The sequence below is a fragment of the Maylandia zebra genome, linkage group LG17 (genome assembly GCF_041146795.1).
Source record: "Maylandia zebra isolate NMK-2024a linkage group LG17, Mzebra_GT3a, whole genome shotgun sequence".
In the NCBI taxonomy this organism is placed as follows: Eukaryota; Metazoa; Chordata; class Actinopteri; order Cichliformes; family Cichlidae; genus Maylandia; species Maylandia zebra.
The window spans coordinates 30,056,278-30,075,364 of NC_135183.1; the positions used below are offsets into that span (position 1 = coordinate 30,056,278).

The 19,087-nt window shown below is 41.5% G+C and overlaps 1 protein-coding gene across 15 annotated transcripts in view; it reads right to left on the bottom strand.

The window, feature by feature from the left end:
* Window positions 1-19,087, bottom strand: part of wnk1b (WNK lysine deficient protein kinase 1b) — a 95,025-nt gene that overhangs the window by 31,934 nt on the left and 44,004 nt on the right. For all 15 annotated transcript variants that reach the window (XM_076875697.1, XM_076875698.1, XM_076875699.1 and 12 more), the window contains exons 3-11: window positions 16,916-17,088; window positions 12,113-12,333; window positions 11,203-11,360; window positions 5,090-5,178; window positions 4,176-4,315; window positions 3,903-3,982; window positions 3,459-3,659; window positions 2,830-2,899; window positions 2,415-2,608 (exon numbers count right to left, since the gene is read on the bottom strand). In XM_076875697.1, coding sequence (XP_076731812.1) covers window positions 2,415-2,608; window positions 2,830-2,899; window positions 3,459-3,659; window positions 3,903-3,982; window positions 4,176-4,315; window positions 5,090-5,178; window positions 11,203-11,360; window positions 12,113-12,333; window positions 16,916-17,088 — 1,326 coding nt within the window. The remainder of the gene's footprint in view (window positions 1-2,414; window positions 2,609-2,829; window positions 2,900-3,458; window positions 3,660-3,902; window positions 3,983-4,175; window positions 4,316-5,089; window positions 5,179-11,202; window positions 11,361-12,112; window positions 12,334-16,915; window positions 17,089-19,087) is intronic.

Below are 19,087 nucleotides of genomic sequence, written 5' to 3' on the forward strand. Positions count from 1 at the left end.
ACGAGTCTGAAAATCTAAATGGAAAAAAAAGTGAGCACGTAATACACGTATTTTTGTGTAACAGGCTTGCTACACTAACCCTTACAGGAAGTTTGAGAACTTAAGTAGCGCTAATCTAAGCATACTACATCTAGTTCATGTAAAGTATCCTTTACGCCAGCTGTTGTTCTTCTAACTCACCATTTTAACTTTTACTGAATTTCTCTGAAGCAATGAGCTTTTATATTTTCTATATTTAATAGTGCAAATGTACATTTCTTAAGATCAACAAAGGACCTTATCCTGGTTGCTTAAACCAGAAAAATGTTCAAATCGTAACCAAGAAAAATAATCAGCACTGAAACAAACTGCATCAGTTAGTAATATGTACATGGTGTCATATTGTGTTTCCATATGCAGCATCACTTGGAACTTTTCAATAATGCAATTTTGCATTTTTATAAATCTTTCATTTCAGACTCAATGTGGCCCATGTCCATCATCTTTTTCTCTCTCGTCCTCTTTGGTTCCACCACTATGGCCCAATTATCTCTTTAGAACCTACAGGGGTTGAGAACAGGGCAGGTAGGCTGGCCCGCCGCTGCCTGGCCCTGGGCTGAGACGAGGCAGAGTGAAGGGGCAGGACTGTCTCCAGGGCCTTGGAGAGGCACCTAGTGAATGTGTCCCTCTCTGATGTGAGAGGTGTGCATGATGAGGCAGTGGTGTAAGGGGACGAGGAGGACAGGTCTGGAGGTGTGGCGGGCTGTTTTGGAGGAACAACCAGGGGCGGAGGAACGTGAGAAAAGGAGTAGGAGGAAGGGGGAACGCAAACAGACATGCTACGACATCGACGGTGGTGCGACACAGGCTGCAGGCCAGGGAGGGTTGATGGAAGAGGGAGTGACCAACATGAAAAACAAACACAAAAAGAAAAAAAAAGCAGGAGAAAAGGTACTTAAACACAGATCGCAGCAGTTATAGCGAAACTTAAAATAAAAACCAAATCATACCATAAATAAAAGCCACAGTTTTACAGTTTTTACATCATCGAAAAAACCCCCAACAAAACAATTACAGTTATTTTGTGAGCGAAAATGTTTCAGATTTATAAACAACAGGTTTCTCAATGGAGCTAATCATTTGCAAGTCATCTATCATACCGTTAAAAGTGTCCAGTTTCACAAATATCACAAAGACACAAAAATAAACTGTAAATTAAAGAAACAGAAAAAAATATGTCAGACTTCAAATAGAACAAAGAATGATTTTTCAAAATAACTCATTAGGACCTCATTTGATGTTAGAAACAAGCCAGTCTGTCTATTTCACCACCTCCAAAAATTGGCTTTGATGAGAAAATAAGCTTCCTGAGTAATTCAGTTGCAGTTCAAAGAAAGCCTTGAAAGGACATTATTTAGTTATATAGTCAATCGGTGTACATCTAGGTGAACAACAGCAGTCTCAGTCTGTGTGGATGCTGGTAATTTAGAAGTCAGATGAGGGCATAGAAACCAGAAGTCATCGCGTGTAATGGCGAAAATTAAAATTAAAACGTTCACCTCTCCATTACCACTACTTTTAACAAGAAATGTGATTCATACGCTCCAGATATAAATAAGTCAACCTAGATCTAAATCTTGGCCACTAAGAGAAAGCGCATAAAACTATGTCAGGTCCTTGAGAAAAAATATCTAATGCATTGTAAATAAATAATGACCTGCGAGTGATCTCAACATGTTCCTGTTTGACGTGTGTCCAAACAGATGTGCCCGACTATGAATGAATAAAACAAATGAAATACACCAAACAGAAAGAAATAACAGAATGACCGCAAAAATGAAATTTATAACTGTAAAGGAAAAAATATATAGAGACACAAGGACAGGAAAGCAGGGTTTAAAGACAGAGAAGAAAGGTGGTAACTGTCTGATAATGAGAGATGCTTTTTTTGGAATAAAGAGAGTACTCACCGACATCCAAGGTACAGATGATGACATATGGTACTACGCTGGTAGTACAGACATAATACGTCTGACTATGTTTGACCTTACTGATGGATTAAAGTGGCTGAAATATTATAACTGCCATAATGGGTTAAATGTTGAAGGCTGCATGCCTCAGTGAAGAATAAGTCAAATCAGTGCCTTGTGTTATTTATCTTCCTGAAGTGTAATAAAGTTACCATCTTCAAGTAAAAGCCAATTAACTGCATTCTTTTATTTTTATAAATACAGGCGGCTGAAATTCCCCACACCAGTTCGAAACACCGCAAAATTCATTCCAACTCACTCCCACTCCAACACATGAAGCAGCGCTCACTGCAAACTGACGAGTCATGTTTAATCACATCCGTGAGCATCGAGAACATTCTAACCGTCACCGATGTGGCATGACTGTCACGTGTAGTGACTCTTTTGAATGAAAGCTCCACTTACCATTGGCTGCAGCGGCTGGGCGTAGCCCGGGTGCTGCTGTGGGGTAGCGGAGGGGGTGGGGGGATAGGGGGTCTGGGGCTGGGAAGGAGGCTGGCTAGAAGGGGGGCAGCTGTACGACATGGTCAGCTGACCCAGGTGGGGGGAGTCTGAGGAGAAAACAGAGGAACCCTGGCCACTGTCCACGCCTCCTTCAGCTGACAGGGACACAAAAACAGACTTTTTACTGGAGTAAACTTTTCTAATGCCCGACTCTAAATACTGTATCGAATTTGAAAAGTGGGCCAAGAATGGCTGCTTCTGATTTGAAGGAATACATTTAAACTTGATGCTAGAAAACCTTCCTGGCCTTGGTGGGCAAATATAACAATTGTTGAAATCGACTATTTAGACTAGACCTCCTTATCTGGGTACTTACATGTGTGTGAGATGCTCGCCTGCTGATAGAGAAGCTGGTGCTGCTCCACTTCGGTCTCCTCGGTCTCTGCCTGCAGACAAGCATGCACAGGAGAGGGTCAAACTGAAGCAAAATAAGAATAAAACTCCTATTTCTCTGACCCTAATGTAAAAAAATGACTCCACCATATGATAGGAAGAGCAAGCAGTGGATAGACATGACTGATATGCTTACATGTTGGAAAAACAGGGCTTTAAGTAACTGACTAAAAAGTGAAAAACCTAACATACCAGATCTCAGTGTGCTCTTGTAGGAGGATGTGCCACCTTCAAATGTTTGATAGTAAGTCCCAATCCTTACTGTGAACTGCTCTTCGAGACTCTTTTGGTTGGTTGTAATCATTTGAAAAGAAAAAAAAAAAACACTTGCGGCTGCCAGTGGTACCCCTCAGACTCCTGGTAGATACACCTATCTACCTACATGTCCTAATTCTTGAGCTTGTGCAGTAGATGGCTAAGTAATTGTTTTCATTACAAACCTTAAAAAGAATACTAAACTGCACCAAAATCAGTCTGCTGGTTCAATAGACTTATTAAAGTGCTTTTTAACTTAGACACCAAACTAATGCGATGCCCGTCAGTCCGACAGACCTGTGTGTGTGAAGCTTTGTGTGTATCGTGTTGTTGCTGTTGCTGCTGCTGCTGCTGTTGTTCTGCCTCCAGCTTCCTCTTCTCCTGTTCCTCTCGTACCAGCTGCCTCTGCTCTCGCTTCCTCCGGATCAGAGACACGCGGTCCTTGATGGCCTTGGCCATGGTCTTATGGTCAGCCTCAGCAACATAGCCAGACTCAACCTGCGGGATTGAAGAGAAGTCACTCAGAGACACAAAAAAAAAAAGGCACAACTCCATTTAACGCCATTCATCATTCCTATATGAATGAATGTCCCATTTCCATCTCTCATTACAATATATTTCTTTCCTCATTCCCATATATCTCCTCTGTCCTTCCTAAATCCATCATTTTCTCCCTCTGACATCCATTATTCCACAATGAATAGAGTAATAAATGGATTTGTTCCTATTCACTGTACTCACCATTTCTTGGGCCACATCTTCAGGGACGTCCTTGTTCAGGTCAAAGGAGAACTCGATGGCTTCGTTGTCTTTGTATTTTCCTGCAAACATGTTAAAAATTGCCAATCAGGCAATTACCTATAGTATTAATGTACTGTTACTGGTTGCCCAACAAAACATGCGCTTTGGTTTTTGACCAGTTTAATATATCTGAACACATATGACAAATAGAGTCAGATTTTGTCCTGTGATGTGAATAATGGCATCATCAATAATGATAAAATCATGCCTTACCTTTGAGCTTCTTCACGTCTTCTATCCTGAGCCACAGTTTAATAGCGATCATTTCTCCATCGTCCTCTTCTGCCAGTTCAACCCTGACCCCTGTTTCCTCCTGGAAGAAGGCATGGTTCAACAGGATCTTTATGGCATACCTAGAGAAACAAGGCGAGATGGATCAAGCTCAGTACAATATATTCACTGGAGATTCAACAGGAAAGTTATACCATAAATGAGAGTGAACTGGAATTATTTCTAGATACCACTTGATATCAATTTATTCAAGACCTGCAATCCCTTGTGAGCTGATCCCTAACTCATGAGCTAAGAGGAAAGACAAGATATTTGAATAATCTTCTGGGAATCGTAACATGCTGACGACATGTTGTCTTTAGATAGCTTTGAAAATTGTGCAATCACTTTTGGAGCCTCCAAATGTTTCTTGGGAAAAGAAAAGTAGTTTAAAAAAACATCAGCAATGCTAAAAATGGTTATTGGTTTCCAAGAAAAATATGAAAAAGATACAGTAACTGAATCTGGATAATTTGGAGAAAGAAGATTTGGAGAAAAAAATAGAAGATCGAGTATGAGAGTGAGGGGTAAAGTTGCTTTGGTTAAGCTTGTGAAGCAGAAGACGAGAGACTGTGGTAAAAGTGTTGGCAGGCAAACAGCACGTGGAGAGAAAACAGAGCACTTCTTAATTTCTAACCAAGAAGGCATGAGTTTTTAAAAAAACGTAACCTTTTTTTTTTTAGAGGAGGTTTAACGGATCAATCTGTCTACCCATGAAGAGACTAAATAACAATGGAATCGATTAAATAAGGCCATTTTAATTGTTGAGTTTGCAAACATGCAAACATCCACAGCCCAAGAAATCACACCAAGCCCAGATACACATTTAGCATCAATGGTTTTTGTCTGTGACTCACCTCTCATCCTTGTTAGTTCTGATGCAGCAGTCGATAATTTCTTTCACCTCGGGAATGGCTACCTTGTCAAAGCTGGCAGGCTTCACTCCCTGCAAAGCGAAAATAGAAGAGCAGTGAAGGGAAGGAACCTTTCAGAGAAGTCAAACAAGCACACACATAAAGGATAAAAAGAGCATTGTGTGATTTTAGGCTGTGCCAGACAAATCATGACCAGTGTGACTATATCTTTGGCAGTGGCTCCTGCAAGCAGTTCAAAACTGGTTACTAGAACAATTTTTCCATTAAACAGCCTGACTGGAAAAATTCTGACTGTGCCAGAAATTTAGAGTGACCACTTCTCAACATGATATCTGTTGCTACTTACATATATATATATATACTTACCAACCAAAGCATATAATGACACGGTGATCAATGTAAAATCAATTCAAAAGATGTTATAATCATATAGCTAGATCCATTAAATACCAATGTCCTACCCTGTTTGTTACGTCTCAGTTCCTAAGAATGCTAAGGTTACATGTGTAGTAGGCACCTTTAAACTCTTTCCTTAAATAGATGAGATTTACCATAAAGTTGGCATATTTATTCATTTTAGATACAGAATGACAATTAAATGCAAAACCTAAACACCAGATCCCCATATTGAGGTGATCTGGCAGCTCTGTAACACCCTCACTTTTGACTGAAATTCAGTTGCACAGGTCTCTGCAATCAATCTCAGACAGATTGTTGAAGGTTTGCAAATAAGTGCTGTTGAACTTATAAACACAAACAGAATACATACACATTGCAATCAGTCTGAGTAAATCTGTGCCGATGAGCACAACTCATCTTTGATGTGTTTCTTTGGAACAGGGCACTCAGCTCAGCTCAAGGTTGTATTGTGGTTTCATTCCTATACAAAAGCAAGGCTGCCAAGCGCCTGTGTCATTTTGCAGTTAAATCCCTGTCCTGCACAACTTTGTCACTTTTTCTATTGGAATTTCTGTTCAGGAAGGACTCTGAATCCAAGTAGTTAATGTGAATTTCTGTTTATGCAAAGCTCAACAGATAAATAAATGCAGTATTATCAGAAACAGGCTGCATGTAACTGAAAATTGACCACATTCAATCACAAACTGATAGCGGACTGGTTGCAGACTGACTGCGAGTGGTTCCAGAACTGGTCCCTGTCTTCAAAGCTCATCATTTCAAAGGCTTATTACACAAGGTCACACTTATTTTGGTTGTGCCACATCTCCAACCACTTCTTTCCCTTGCACGTCTTTAGCAATTAAGTAAGCAGTCACTACAAATCACACGGTTGTTTTTAGCTTATGATGAAAAATGTCAATCCTGATGGGAGGGGTGTCTTTAATGTCTCCATCCAAAGGTAATGAGGCACCACTGAATGGTTTGGGGAGAAAATTATGCTGTGACATTTAAAGTCATCAGATCTCAACTTAACTGAACACTGAAGGAAGCGTTCGGATCAATGTGAATAGTTTAAATTGGGCTGAGAAAGCGCTATTGTGTTGTCTCTGTGCATTTTGGTGAATGATCAAAGTATTACTGCATTATCAGCCCTGCACTACTTATACTCAATTGAGGGTTAGGGTTTAAACAGCTGACAGACAAGAGGTTCTGAACTGTGAGATTGAGTAATAGTTTGACCCAGGGTTAAATTCCACATAAATCCAGTTGTCCCATCAGGTATAAATAATGAAGTGGAGCCTTTCAGAGCCAATTAAGAGCACATCAACAGAACAAATCAGCAGGAACCCAAAGGGCAGCCCCCTCCAAGGCCTAGCAAACACTGGGAATGACTCCCAAATTATTTGAAAAAAAGAATATAGTTCAAAAAAGATTAAAAGAAAAAAATACACAAGACACAAACAGTGGAAAATAGATGTTAGCGTGACAGGACACAGGTTTTACAGAGTAAGAGATTTTTCAGCACTTGGAAGTAACTGCAGCAGGAACAAGGGACGCCTGAAATCCCATCTAGTTTAAGCCACACGGCATAGCAGAAAGCATCCTAATGAGCTGGACTTTTGTTCAAATCCATTTTATACTACAGAGAAACAAAACAGACTGAAGCAACCACAGACAAGAAAGTCTTGCATGTTCAGTCTTGCATCTCCTAGGTGCCCATCTGAAAAGCAGTTATTAAAAATATGCAACTGGCTGGTAAAACAATCAGAGTCGAGCAAATCTCAAACTGCACAGAAGCAAGAAAAACACATTCAGAACAGCAGGAAGAAGATCAGAGAGAAAGAACAAAACTTTTTTTTTATCACTTACCAAGAAAGTAGTCAAAGAAATGTGACTGACTGATGCGTTTGGAAAAACAAAGAGTTTTAGGCTACTCTGTTTGACTAACAGCTGCTTGTCAGACACACAAACCAGCAAATGACCACTTCTTTCTGCTCTCCCAGCTTCCTTTCCTCCTTTCTTTTGTTTCTTGGCATGTTTCTCTCCTGCTACCCCACCAGTTCACCATTACATAACAACCCTATCTCTCTCCTTCTCCCCATCACGCACGCACACACACACACACACACACACACACACACACACACACACACACACACACACACACACACACACACACACACACACACACACACACACACACACACACACACACTCTGAGATTCCAGGGCCAAACAAAGTTAGGACTGACGGGGGACGTAATGCTATTAAGCCTGACAGAAGAAGAAGAAGAAGGGGAGAGGGATGGAGAGAAAGCTAGATTTTAGTTTAATAAGGCTGATTGGAGGCAAGGAATGTTCCAGGATGAGAAGGACAACGAAGCATGTCAACAACACAATTTGTCAAGCTATAAGAAGCTAAGCCATAAAGCATACCCAACACATCTTCCTGCCAGTGACGCACAAATCATACAAAGAGCCTTTTTTAATTTCTAGAAAAGAACCAATTAACAGAATTTCCTGCCAAACTTTTTAAAAGTGGAAATGTGATCCTTATTTGTCTTTTCTTATATAATATACGCTACTGTTAACATGATAGATGCTTTTTGGGAAATGTTGAGAGGAGCATCTGAGGCTGCTCTAAATATTCTGTTTTAGGCTCTTGGCTCAATGTGATGTCAGTGAGAGGATGCGAGCAACAGGGTCATCTCAGCACACAGCTCTGGCTGCAAGAAGAGCCGGTGGTGTTCGAATCTTTTGTTTGGGAGGGGAAGTAAATGCAAAGGCAGAGGAGCAACTGGAGCTACCGAAGCAGCTTGCTGCAGACAGCAGACAATGAAATAACATCTGGTTACAAGAGGTAGTGAGTTGAGTTTCTCTCCGTCTGTTTCAGCTAAAACATATCAGGGGTTAACTAACTCATGACCAGGGTCTACAGGGGGAGAAATGGAGGATGGAGAGCTGGTTGCATGGATTTGGCAGTGAAATGAAAGGAAGCAGCTGACCGAGGCACCCTGGCGTTGCCACTGTGTTGAGCGTGACAACAACTGACGTTAGCTATTTGGCCAGTTACGTCCAGTTCACGGGAAACAAGCAGAACAAAGCATCACTACGATAATGTAATAGTTTGATCAAATTGATGATGCGATTTTGGTTTTGTGAGACCGAGAAGAAAGACAAAAACCAATCAAAGAACAGGAAGGTAAGAGAGGCAGAGAGCCAGACGGACATGTGGACTGAAATATACTGTCTGAGTTTATTCCGCCCAGGAAGCTTCTTAAATTAAAACGAGAGATTCAAAGACTGAACGATGAAAGAAGGAAGAAAAACAGGGAGGAAATCCTAATCCAAATCCCTTCAGTTTGAATGGGCTGGACTGTATGGATGGATACTAAAAGAAGCTGAAATGAACATTTAAATTGAATCTAAATGCACATTAATTAGAGTTTTAACACATGGGTTATTAAGATAAAAGCCAATCAGCTCCTAGTGTGGCTATTAAGTTATTAATTTTTAAAGCTCGACTCTCCTCAGGTAACAGCAGCAGTTGTTTAAGCTGGAGAGGATCCTGCACTCATCCGTAACAAATGATAAACTTCTTTTAATTCAACGACATGCACCGTTAGCCTGGAATTCCAAAATAACTGTAGAGTGTTTGAGCATCCTATTTGTTTAGCACTGATACTTTAGCAGCATTAAAAATGTTCCATTTTCAAGAATCATTACACACACAAAGTGTCATGTTCCTGAGTCCTGGACCGACGGTTTTAAATTTAAGACTCTGATTCTTGTTTGTTTAATATTCCATTTGGGTTTTTTCTTTCAGTTCCTGTTTATACACATTAGCATTCTGGTAAACATCACTGGAAATTTTTATGTTATCCTTCTACCACATCCCTCTTGTGTCTTTCTGTGTCAAGTTTAGGTGTGACAGAATCTTAAATCTGGGTGTAGCAGGTCACCTATTTTATTTTGGTAGTCTTTTGTCTCCTGTGTTTTGTTACGCTCAATTACTTTCACCTGTTTCCTCTCATTAGCCCTCAGTGCGCCCTGTGTCCTTGAATAAATTAGCAATGTGTTTCATTTGTTCATTGTCCTGTTGTATTGTTTCCCCCATGTGTTGTGGATTTTTGGCACTTTGCATTTTGGCCTCAGTTTTAGATTTATGTTTTGGACTTATGAGCCACGACAAAGACGGGGCTTTTGTTTTGAACTCGGCCCCTCTGTCCTGCATTCAGATCTTGAAAATGAGAAGAGATTTCAAGAATATTCCTCACGTCTATTAAGCATCACTGTCAGCATCCAGAGAGCTGAGTCGAGTGACGAAAAGAGGGAGACAGCGCTCATCTGTCTGTCTGTGTGTGTGTGTGTGCTGGGGTGATGACCTCAGCAGCACTAGGCTTAAAACAGCCTGCATCTGGTCCTCTCTGCATTTGCTTTATTGTCTGTCTCTCCAGCCAACTGTCAACTAAATTTTAGAAAAGGAGGGACATTAACAAATCTGAGAAATCTTATAAAATCTGACTGGATGGGATGATGCCAGACGAAGAAAAGAAAAAAGTAGGAGTTTGTGCCAGTACATTTTTTGAAATGTAATTTGTGGCAATCAGAAGACATTTTCAATAACTCAACAAATAACTAAACTCACCAGACAACATAAAATCCATGTTATTACTTTCATTCCGCAGAAAATTTCATTACTGGAAATATTTCTTCTTCTTAAATTTGTCATTTCAAAACCAAATTAATCTTTTATTAGACTAAAGCAGGGGCGGGGAACTCGAGGCCTCAAGGGCCGGTGTCCTGCAGGTTTTAGATCTCACCCTGGGTCACCTGAATCAGATGATTAGTTCATTATCAGGCCTCTGGAAAACTTCAGCTGTGTTGGATCAAGGCCACATCTAAAACCTGCAGGACCTTGAGGCCTAGGGCTCCTCCCCCCCCCCCGACTAAAGAAATCACTTTTTTGTCATTCATTGTATTTTGAACTAAAAATCTCTTTTGTAAAGAGTAAACACAGAACCTTTGTTTAAACCTGATAATTGATTAAATGCAACCTCAAAAACGCCCCAGAGTGCTACCAGTGTTCCCACTACCTCCCCGCTGGGGGTGTGGCCTATTCCCTCAGGCGGGCGATAAAAATACGTTATTCTCATGCACTGTTTCATTTCAGCGCAGTGTGTCACTCTCACTGCTTTTGCTGACATTTATGGAGGTGAACTGTACTCTCCCCAGCTCGGCTCACAGCGTTAGTGTTTATGGGACAGTTGAATTAATTATACTGCATTACACTAAGTGGAATAAAAGCTTCTCAATAAGTGTCAATTCGTCTAAAATAACTATAGACTGACTATCGATTTCAGATTTGCGTTTGGGAAAAGTGCTTTCCGTTCGCTTTTATCCCTTCGCAAGACAAACTGCAATGTAGTGTGAGAGGGAGAGAGCATAAGCAAAAACATAAGACTAATCAGGGCAAAAACACAATCATATGACTGGATCTTCTGCAGCTCATGCCAAACTTGTTAATACAGTCAGTAAACAAGGGTGAGGAGGAGTGGCTCACAGCGGAAAATAGAGACAAGAGGCAAAAACAACAAACGAGACGGTTAGATACAACATAAATGGGACCAACTGGTTTCCTACCACTCTCAGCTGATGCACCTGCAGGTACAGACTGAGCAGAGAATGCATACTTACACTAGTAACTCGTCTGTAGATCTGGGCAGCGTTTTGGCATTCGGAGTAGGGGTACTCTGAGGTAGCCATCTCCAGCATACACATCCCAAAAGCATAGACGTCTACAGATTCATCATACTTTTCCTCATACATCTCTGGAGCCATAAACTCTGGTGTACCTGGTGATTAGAAAGTGGAGAAAAACATGTATGTTATGCTAGGACATACTCCTACCTAACTTGCACACCATGATGTACAAATACTGTATAAATGATAAAACATAAAATCAGAGATTGAAATCTAATAAACTCCAGCTGGAAATAAAAGGGCTAAAATTTCAAACCTGCATCCACTTAGTGCTGCCACAGACTCAGTTTGTGGAAGTGAAGCCTGAATACTTGAGGTTTGCCTAATTGCTACAAAGAAGCAGTGAGATTTACTGAGCTTCTCATTCTTGTCTCAAGTGCAGAGAAGAGTGTATATTTACGTACTTGGTGCGAGCAGAGCTTGAATACCTGTGGTCAGCTGTACAACAAAACTACTGAAAGGTACCCAGGTTATTATGAGGGAAAACTGCAGACTCAAAGTATGTGTCATAAACATTGTCCGAGTGCGGTGCACTTTCGGTTTATGTGTTTGTAACGGTTACATTTCCAGACAACTGAATCCCAACTTACTAACAGTTTCTTTGGAAGCCGTATCACTTTTCACATGCCTGCGGTTAGCGTTAACAACCAGACATTTTTCAAGTAGTAAAATTTATCTACAGTGGGCGTGTACATAATGTGCCTATGCATGTAAAGTGGTTATTATCGCCGCAGCGAGCTCAAATAAAAGATCCCAGTTATTTCAGTTTCGCAGCCTTCGCAAACCACATTTTTGTGTCTTAGCATTTCTGAGAATTTGAGATGCTGCGTATGCACCGTCCTACCTATGACGCTCTTGGCAAAAGAGGCTCTCTTCAGCGTGGCCAACCCTAGGTCCCCTATCTTCACCGAGCCCGTGGGCCCTGTGATAAAGATGTTGTCGCATTTCAGGTCTCTGTGAATGATGGGTGGTGCTCTGGTGTGCAGGAAGTGAAGGCCTTTCAGGATCTGTCTGCACCATGAACGCAGAACTTTGATTTTCATCACCTTGAATCGCTTCAGGTAGCTGCAGGACAAAGAAATCTCACATAAGAAACTGTGTGTTTTGCAAAGCAAGAGAAAGTGGTCACGATTATGCACACAGGAGGAGATTCAGCTCTTGTATCTTGTTCAAGTGGCCTTTGTCCCGGCACGCTAGCTGCCAGCATATGGCCTCTCAGAATATCACACTGTGTAAAACCACTAGCTACAGAAAATCACTTTTTTTAATGCAGCTGCTCTACTCTGCATAAAAAACTATGAAAGACACAGCTATGCAAGGACCGAATAAGGGAGTAAAAAAGCAGAAACATGTAGTGCTGCACAGAAATGTCTGAAAGCAGCTGTAGAGTCAATGAGCAGCCAGCACTGATAATCTCTGTCTTTATTCAGCAGATTGTTATTTACTTGTTTTCTCCGAAGGCAACTATACACAGCAATCAAAAGGTTTCGACTACTGTCCCGTACATGCAACATGTGCCTGCACCGGCTTCTATGAATCGGGATTGTATCTTACGTTGCTTATAATTCAACCAGATCTTCTTCTGCATCAGTTCTTTTTTCTCTCTCTTCACTAAACTTGGAACACATCCCAGTGCGGAAAGCAGGGAAACACCCTTTGACAGGTTGCCAGGCCATCATAGAGCCAACTCAGATCCACACCTGTGGGTGATTGAGTCGATCCACCTGGTTTGTAAGTCTTTGGAATGTGCGAGGAAAATGAGAGGAAATTCCACAGGAATGTTACAACAAAACAGCAAAGTACTGTGAATCTAGACTGAACATTTCTCCTATTCTTAGCAAAGCACTGCACTTGATTGATTTTGTTTTTGATTAAATCAGAGGCAGTTCTTGTTATTTCCAAGAGCTCTAAGAACTCACTCAGAAAACATTTGTCTGTCTTGATTAGCTGACTGAAAATCAATTCAACTCTACAGAGAAATGTGCGTCTTCCTCTTCTTGGTATTGTGCCAAATGTGACCAATGAGCACAGTAGGTAGGGCGTACTCCTGAGATCAACCGCCCCGTGAGTCTTCTTCATGGTGTGCTAATTTCACAGCCTTAAAGCAGGCAGAGGAGCTAAGTAATCGTGGCTTTGATCTAATTAGTGTATTTAATTCAATATCCAAGCTTAGCTCAGAAATGTCCCCATGGATCTGGTGAATAGCAGGCAGCTGACTGAACTATAGACTGACTCTGCAAACAATGTTTCTGTCTCAGCCAGCAATGCCCTCTTCCAGCTCCGCTTCCAGACAGCTGACCCGATGCAGAGCGACATCAATAAGTCTGACTCCAGCATTACCGTCAGCTCCACGGTGTCACTGGCTGCTCTAATAATTCAGCATCTGCAACTCTGTCCTAACTGACAAGTAATTCTCACATAACACCGTGTGAGCATTACAGCATAATAGAGCGGTGTGCTTAAGCCACATCCAGACTGCTGTGTTACAGCCACAGAGGCTCAACAACTTTTAGCTGTGACCCAGTATCTTTGACGGAGCAGAAAGCATCCATTAACGAGCAATGGAAAGTACACTCACTGAGTGCTGGGCTTAACTGAGCATTTTCGTTTGGTGCCACTTTATACCTCTACTCAACTTCTTCCCAGAGAAAAACACTGGATATTTGCATCCTATACTTCTTTCTAAAATCCTGCATGCATTCCTGAGGCTGCCTGGGGCCTTTCTTTGTGGAGTTTGCATGTTCTCCCTGTGCTTGTGTGGATTCCCTTCAGGTTCCCCAGCTTCCTCCCACAGTCCAAAGACATGCTGGTTACATATGTGCTTATAAATTGGCTGTAGGTGTGAATATGAGTGTGAATCTTTGTCTGTCTCTCCTATGTTAGCCCTTTGATAGACTGACTAAATCTTCCCAAGGTGCATCCTGTCTCGCGACAGCTGGGATAGACTCCACCCCCCTGTGAACCGGATAGATGGGTGAACAGATAGATGGCTAATTATTAAAAAACAACTTTAATTCAGCTATTCTGCTATATAGTAAAGTCTTTACCCTGATTTTTAACAATCAAAGTCTTCTATATGCTTCTTATTTTAATCCTCTAACCGCTTTTCTATGGTTTGTCATTAAAAGCCTTAAAAATCTGGGTAAATTCAATTTGTTTTTCACAGGGAGATGGCTTTCAGTGTGCAGAGCATAAATAATAATTTTAGGGACTATTAAAGTGAACAAACCTTAAAATGTGCATGTGAATAACTTAAGTTCTCTCTATCATACCGCATCTCTCCTGCTACCTCTGATGTCTCTCTTAAGAAGCCACACGCCTTATCCCCTTCTTCCCCCTTACCTAAGTCCCCTCCTCGCCCATCCCCTCTGCTTTCTTTCTTTTGTCGTTCTGAAGTCAGAACAGCGTTGAAAGACAGGGAAAATGCTGTGGCATGCAGAGTGACGCTGCAACAAAGCATCGAGCGAGCTTGCACGCTCACTCAGCCACGCTATGTTTCCAAGCACGCAAATTAGCACTTGTAGATACACGAACGTGCAGCTCTCACGAGCAGTGAATACAGTTTTTATTATTTGTGAACAGACAAGTATTCTTCCGAAAATAAACCTTTACAAAACAGAAAGATGACAGCATTATAAACATTTCTTACACACACAGATGCACACAGAAAAGGGCACTCCATGGTGGCAAGTATTTCCATCCTATCTTCCTCCCCTATCGCCCCCACCCTCCCATCATCTCCCTTTCTTTTTCCATCTCTTCAGCGTGCAGCGGTCCCTCTCCTTTCTGAGTATTTTTCTGGATGATGGCCAAACCCCTCGGATGCCTTGATCCTCTTCATAAGGGCACATCCATCCGCTCCATATAGTCTTAAACAAAGAAACCTTGTTGTGTCGATCAACAAAAAGTTAATCAGCAACAATTTTGATATAAAATTATTCTTTTGCAAGTATTTTTTCCCCTCACTGGTTCCAGTTTTTCAAATGGGAGTGTCTTCTGGTAAACACGATGTTGCGTCTTTGTTTCAATATGTGCATAAAAACACATTAATGGAAAATTAAAGTAACCAGAATTGCAATCCTGATATCATGTATGCATCATGTATCTATAAGAGTTCAATGCACTGCTTGTTACTTGTTACTACTTTGGAGTATATTATAGTTGTTTGTCACACACACTTCTGGATCCAAGCAGTTTTTTGGATTTTCTGACTGAGGTCTTTTCTGAATATTTAATTTAATCATGTAAAATTCAAAAAGAAGAAAAAGGATACAGCTCTTCTTCTCTCTCTTTTTTCCTTTCTCACTCAGTAAGTAGTGGGAAGTTCCAAAAAAAGTTAGAAAATAGAAAACTATATTTGTTAAATGTGTGTTTATTCTGTGGTGTATGCAGAGGACTGAGCGTGTCTGCGCAGCTTCTCTGTTAAAAAAAAAAGTATGAAATTTTTGTAGTCCTCCAGTGGAGGGCGCTACGGTTCTTGTTAGTGCTGTTAGTGCTTTGCTCACAGGTTTGTCACTCTACCGAGCGGCTTTCAAACTGTACGTCTAAGTATCAGTTTGTCTATTCATCAGAATATTTGCGCATAACTCTCTCACACTGTAGTCTTCTGTCTCCCTCTCTGTCACTTTAACCTAAACTAAGTGGACGATGACCAGTGTCACTCCTGAATGATGTCGGGAATGAGAGGAATGTGCAGCAGAAGCAGCAGCTGGCAGGTGGGCCAGTGTCGCATGATGTACTGTGTGACGCAGGCTGTGTCACCCCACGTTTAGCCTTCTGTTGTGTCAGGAGCTCAACAATAGCATTGACAAACACAGATGCACATCTATTCTAATCGGCAAAGAGGCTGGCATTCAGTCACGGCATGTGGGGTGACAGTCTGAGAGGCAGACACTGACAACTGCCCGTTGAGCTGGCAGGCCATCGACGTACAGTTTGTCACATATGTACGCTGAAAATGACCTCAAACACGTTGATGAACATAACAGTGTTGACACACCCTCAAACTTTTCAAATCCCAATCAGACTCACAGAGGCCCCCAGGCTGAGAGTGTAACCTCACAGGATCCCAACATGTGTTGTGTCCTTTGCCCTGATAAGATCGAGCCATTTTCGGCAACACGAATGGGACCACAGCAGTTTTATTCAACTGTTTGGTGTCCAAAAAGAGAAATAAATAAAAACTCAAAACCTGCATCAAAGTTTTGATGATTCTGCGTCATTTCACCCTTTGTGGTGATGTAAGTGACATAAATACCGTACTTAACACAGGCAGGCTGGCTGACTCACAGCTGCAATCAGCACTGAAACATCAGGATGTGAGGTGCTTTTAACAGTACTGTGAAAGGCCATTTGAACATATGAAAAGAGAGAAAGACTGCAGATTAGTTTAATAGCAAAGAGGACGACACGTGTGTGTTTTACATTTCAATGAAAGACTGGAGGTGAGTCATCATCTGTGCTGACAGTGCTCTTCAAGAGAAAAATGTCAGAATGGACTCTACTGTTAACATCACGCAGTTCACACCTTTCAGTCACAGCTATAGTTTTCAGTTCATGCACATGGGTCTGGTGTCCTAATATTTGGCTTCTCAGAAGATTCCTGCACAGCTTCTTAATCTTAAAATTCTATCCCTCATATACTCACGTTTTTAGCGTGCCAGATGTCATGAGCTCAGTGACGAGAACGATGCATTTCTTTCCTTTGCAGGGACCCTCCCAGGAGTCATAGAAGCGGACAATGTTAGGATGCTGGAGACCCTTCAGCATGCCGGCCTCCTCTTTGAACCGCTGACGCTCGGACTTGGACAGTTTACGATCCTGCAAACGGGACAGAAAGGGAAACTTGGTCACGTGTACACAAAAACCGAGAGAAACGTTACAACGTGAATCAGAAGGGAGGGAATGTTTTTTCTAAATTAATGCTGTGTCAGTAGTACAACATTATTACAGCATGTGCAATTACAATCAAATCAAGTCAGGAAGAGGCTCGAGGGCTGGAGAGGAGAGCTAATCAGAAGAGAACAAAGAGATTACGCAGAAACGAAAATGGGAGGGGAGGAGAATGACAATTCCTATGAAACATGACTCCATATAAGCTCAGAGAAACTGATAACAATAATCTTTTACACTGATGAACAGCAGCTGAACATACTATACTGAAATACAAGTGCAGATGAAACGGGGGGGAAACCTGATACTATCCGAAAACCTTTCTGCATTACACTAGTAAAGGACAGGGATAAAAGAGAAGTGTCCTTTCATCTTAACTCAAAGACTCCACAAAAATCCATTAGACAGAGTGACGAACAGCTCCACACTCGATCTTCTTTTGACCTGAGCTGTGCGATATTTATTGGTGAAGCACTCTGTTTCAAACCAAAGGCTAATATTCACACCTGTGTTGCATTTATGTGTTCATGAAATTTTGCCAGCAGTCCTACATTTACAAAATTAGTCAGTGTTCAACCAATTGACAAGCTACTCGGGTGACTATTTTATTGGGAAATATAAAACTGTTAGGGTTAGAGGATGATTTAAAGAGAAGTTCATTGTCTGAAAACCCAGAACCAGAAAATCATAAGACGCTAACCCCCCCCCCCGATCGCTATCTAAGTGAAAATGGACTCAACTGCTGCAGTAAATGGCTTCTTGATAATGAACACACATCAAATCCTCGGCTTCCACCACCTACCTGGGGCAGGGATAGCTCAGTAGGTAAAGTGGTCTCCCCATGATCGGAAGGTCGGCGGTTCGAATCCACTTAACGGCTACCCTGAGGTACCCCTGAGCAAGGTACCGTCCCTACACACTGCTCCCCGGGCGCCTGCTTAGTGGGCTGCCCACTGCTTCACTGAGTGAATGGGTCAAATGCAGAGAAAAACAAGTAATTTCCCCATGGGGATCAATAAAGTATCCATTATTATTATTATTATTACGTCATCATTGTTATTCTCAATGGGAATTGCAGTCTCCAGCGCTTGCACCAAGCTTCAGCTGTCTTTACCTGAAGTGGTAGCAGCCTCCCAGTAGGAGGTTGACCAAAACAAGCTGAGAAAAAAAAAAAAGCCACAGTCTGCATTCCTCCCTCCTGTGGAATACTGGCTTCTCAGAAACATCCTCCACACATTTTAACAGGAATTCCAGCTCAACCACTGATACCTCAATAAAAACGCAAAAGTCAATGTTAGCAGGGGACCTGCTGTAAAAATCTTTAAGCATGCCTGCGTTTGTGCGTTTGTATACTGACAAATATGTCAGGAAAATCCTAAGTAGTTTACTAATAAACAAGTGAACGATCACTCTGTGCTGTCTTTTTGTTGTTATTGTCTTCTTTGGGCTCTTCCTGTCATCCTGGAGGTCACTTCCTGTTAAAAGGGAGTTCTTCCACCCCACTGTCACCAAATCATTGCTCATAGAGGATCGTCTGACTGCTAGGGTTTTCACCTCACCACAGAAAGTGCCAAATCCATATTCACAAAATAAAACTAAACTAAATTGTTGCAATTTAAAGGAGTATATTATTTAGTAAATTGTGCTAGGCTTGTTTATCAATTTTAGTGGGAATGTCTAATGGTAAGCTTAATATCTGTGTGATTATTTGCTTTTGTCTGCATGTGTTTTGAACCGCTCTTCACCAGCTCTGTGTCTAACCATATTTGACACATTCGGCACATCGCTCCCCAAAAATAAACAAAATCACGGCTGCCTGACGACGATAAAATAAGGTGACGACATCTCAGTACTCACAGGATTTAGGCCCAAAAAAGTCTAAATTTCTCTAAATTATTAAGTCTGGCAGTTACAAGCAAGTTGAGCC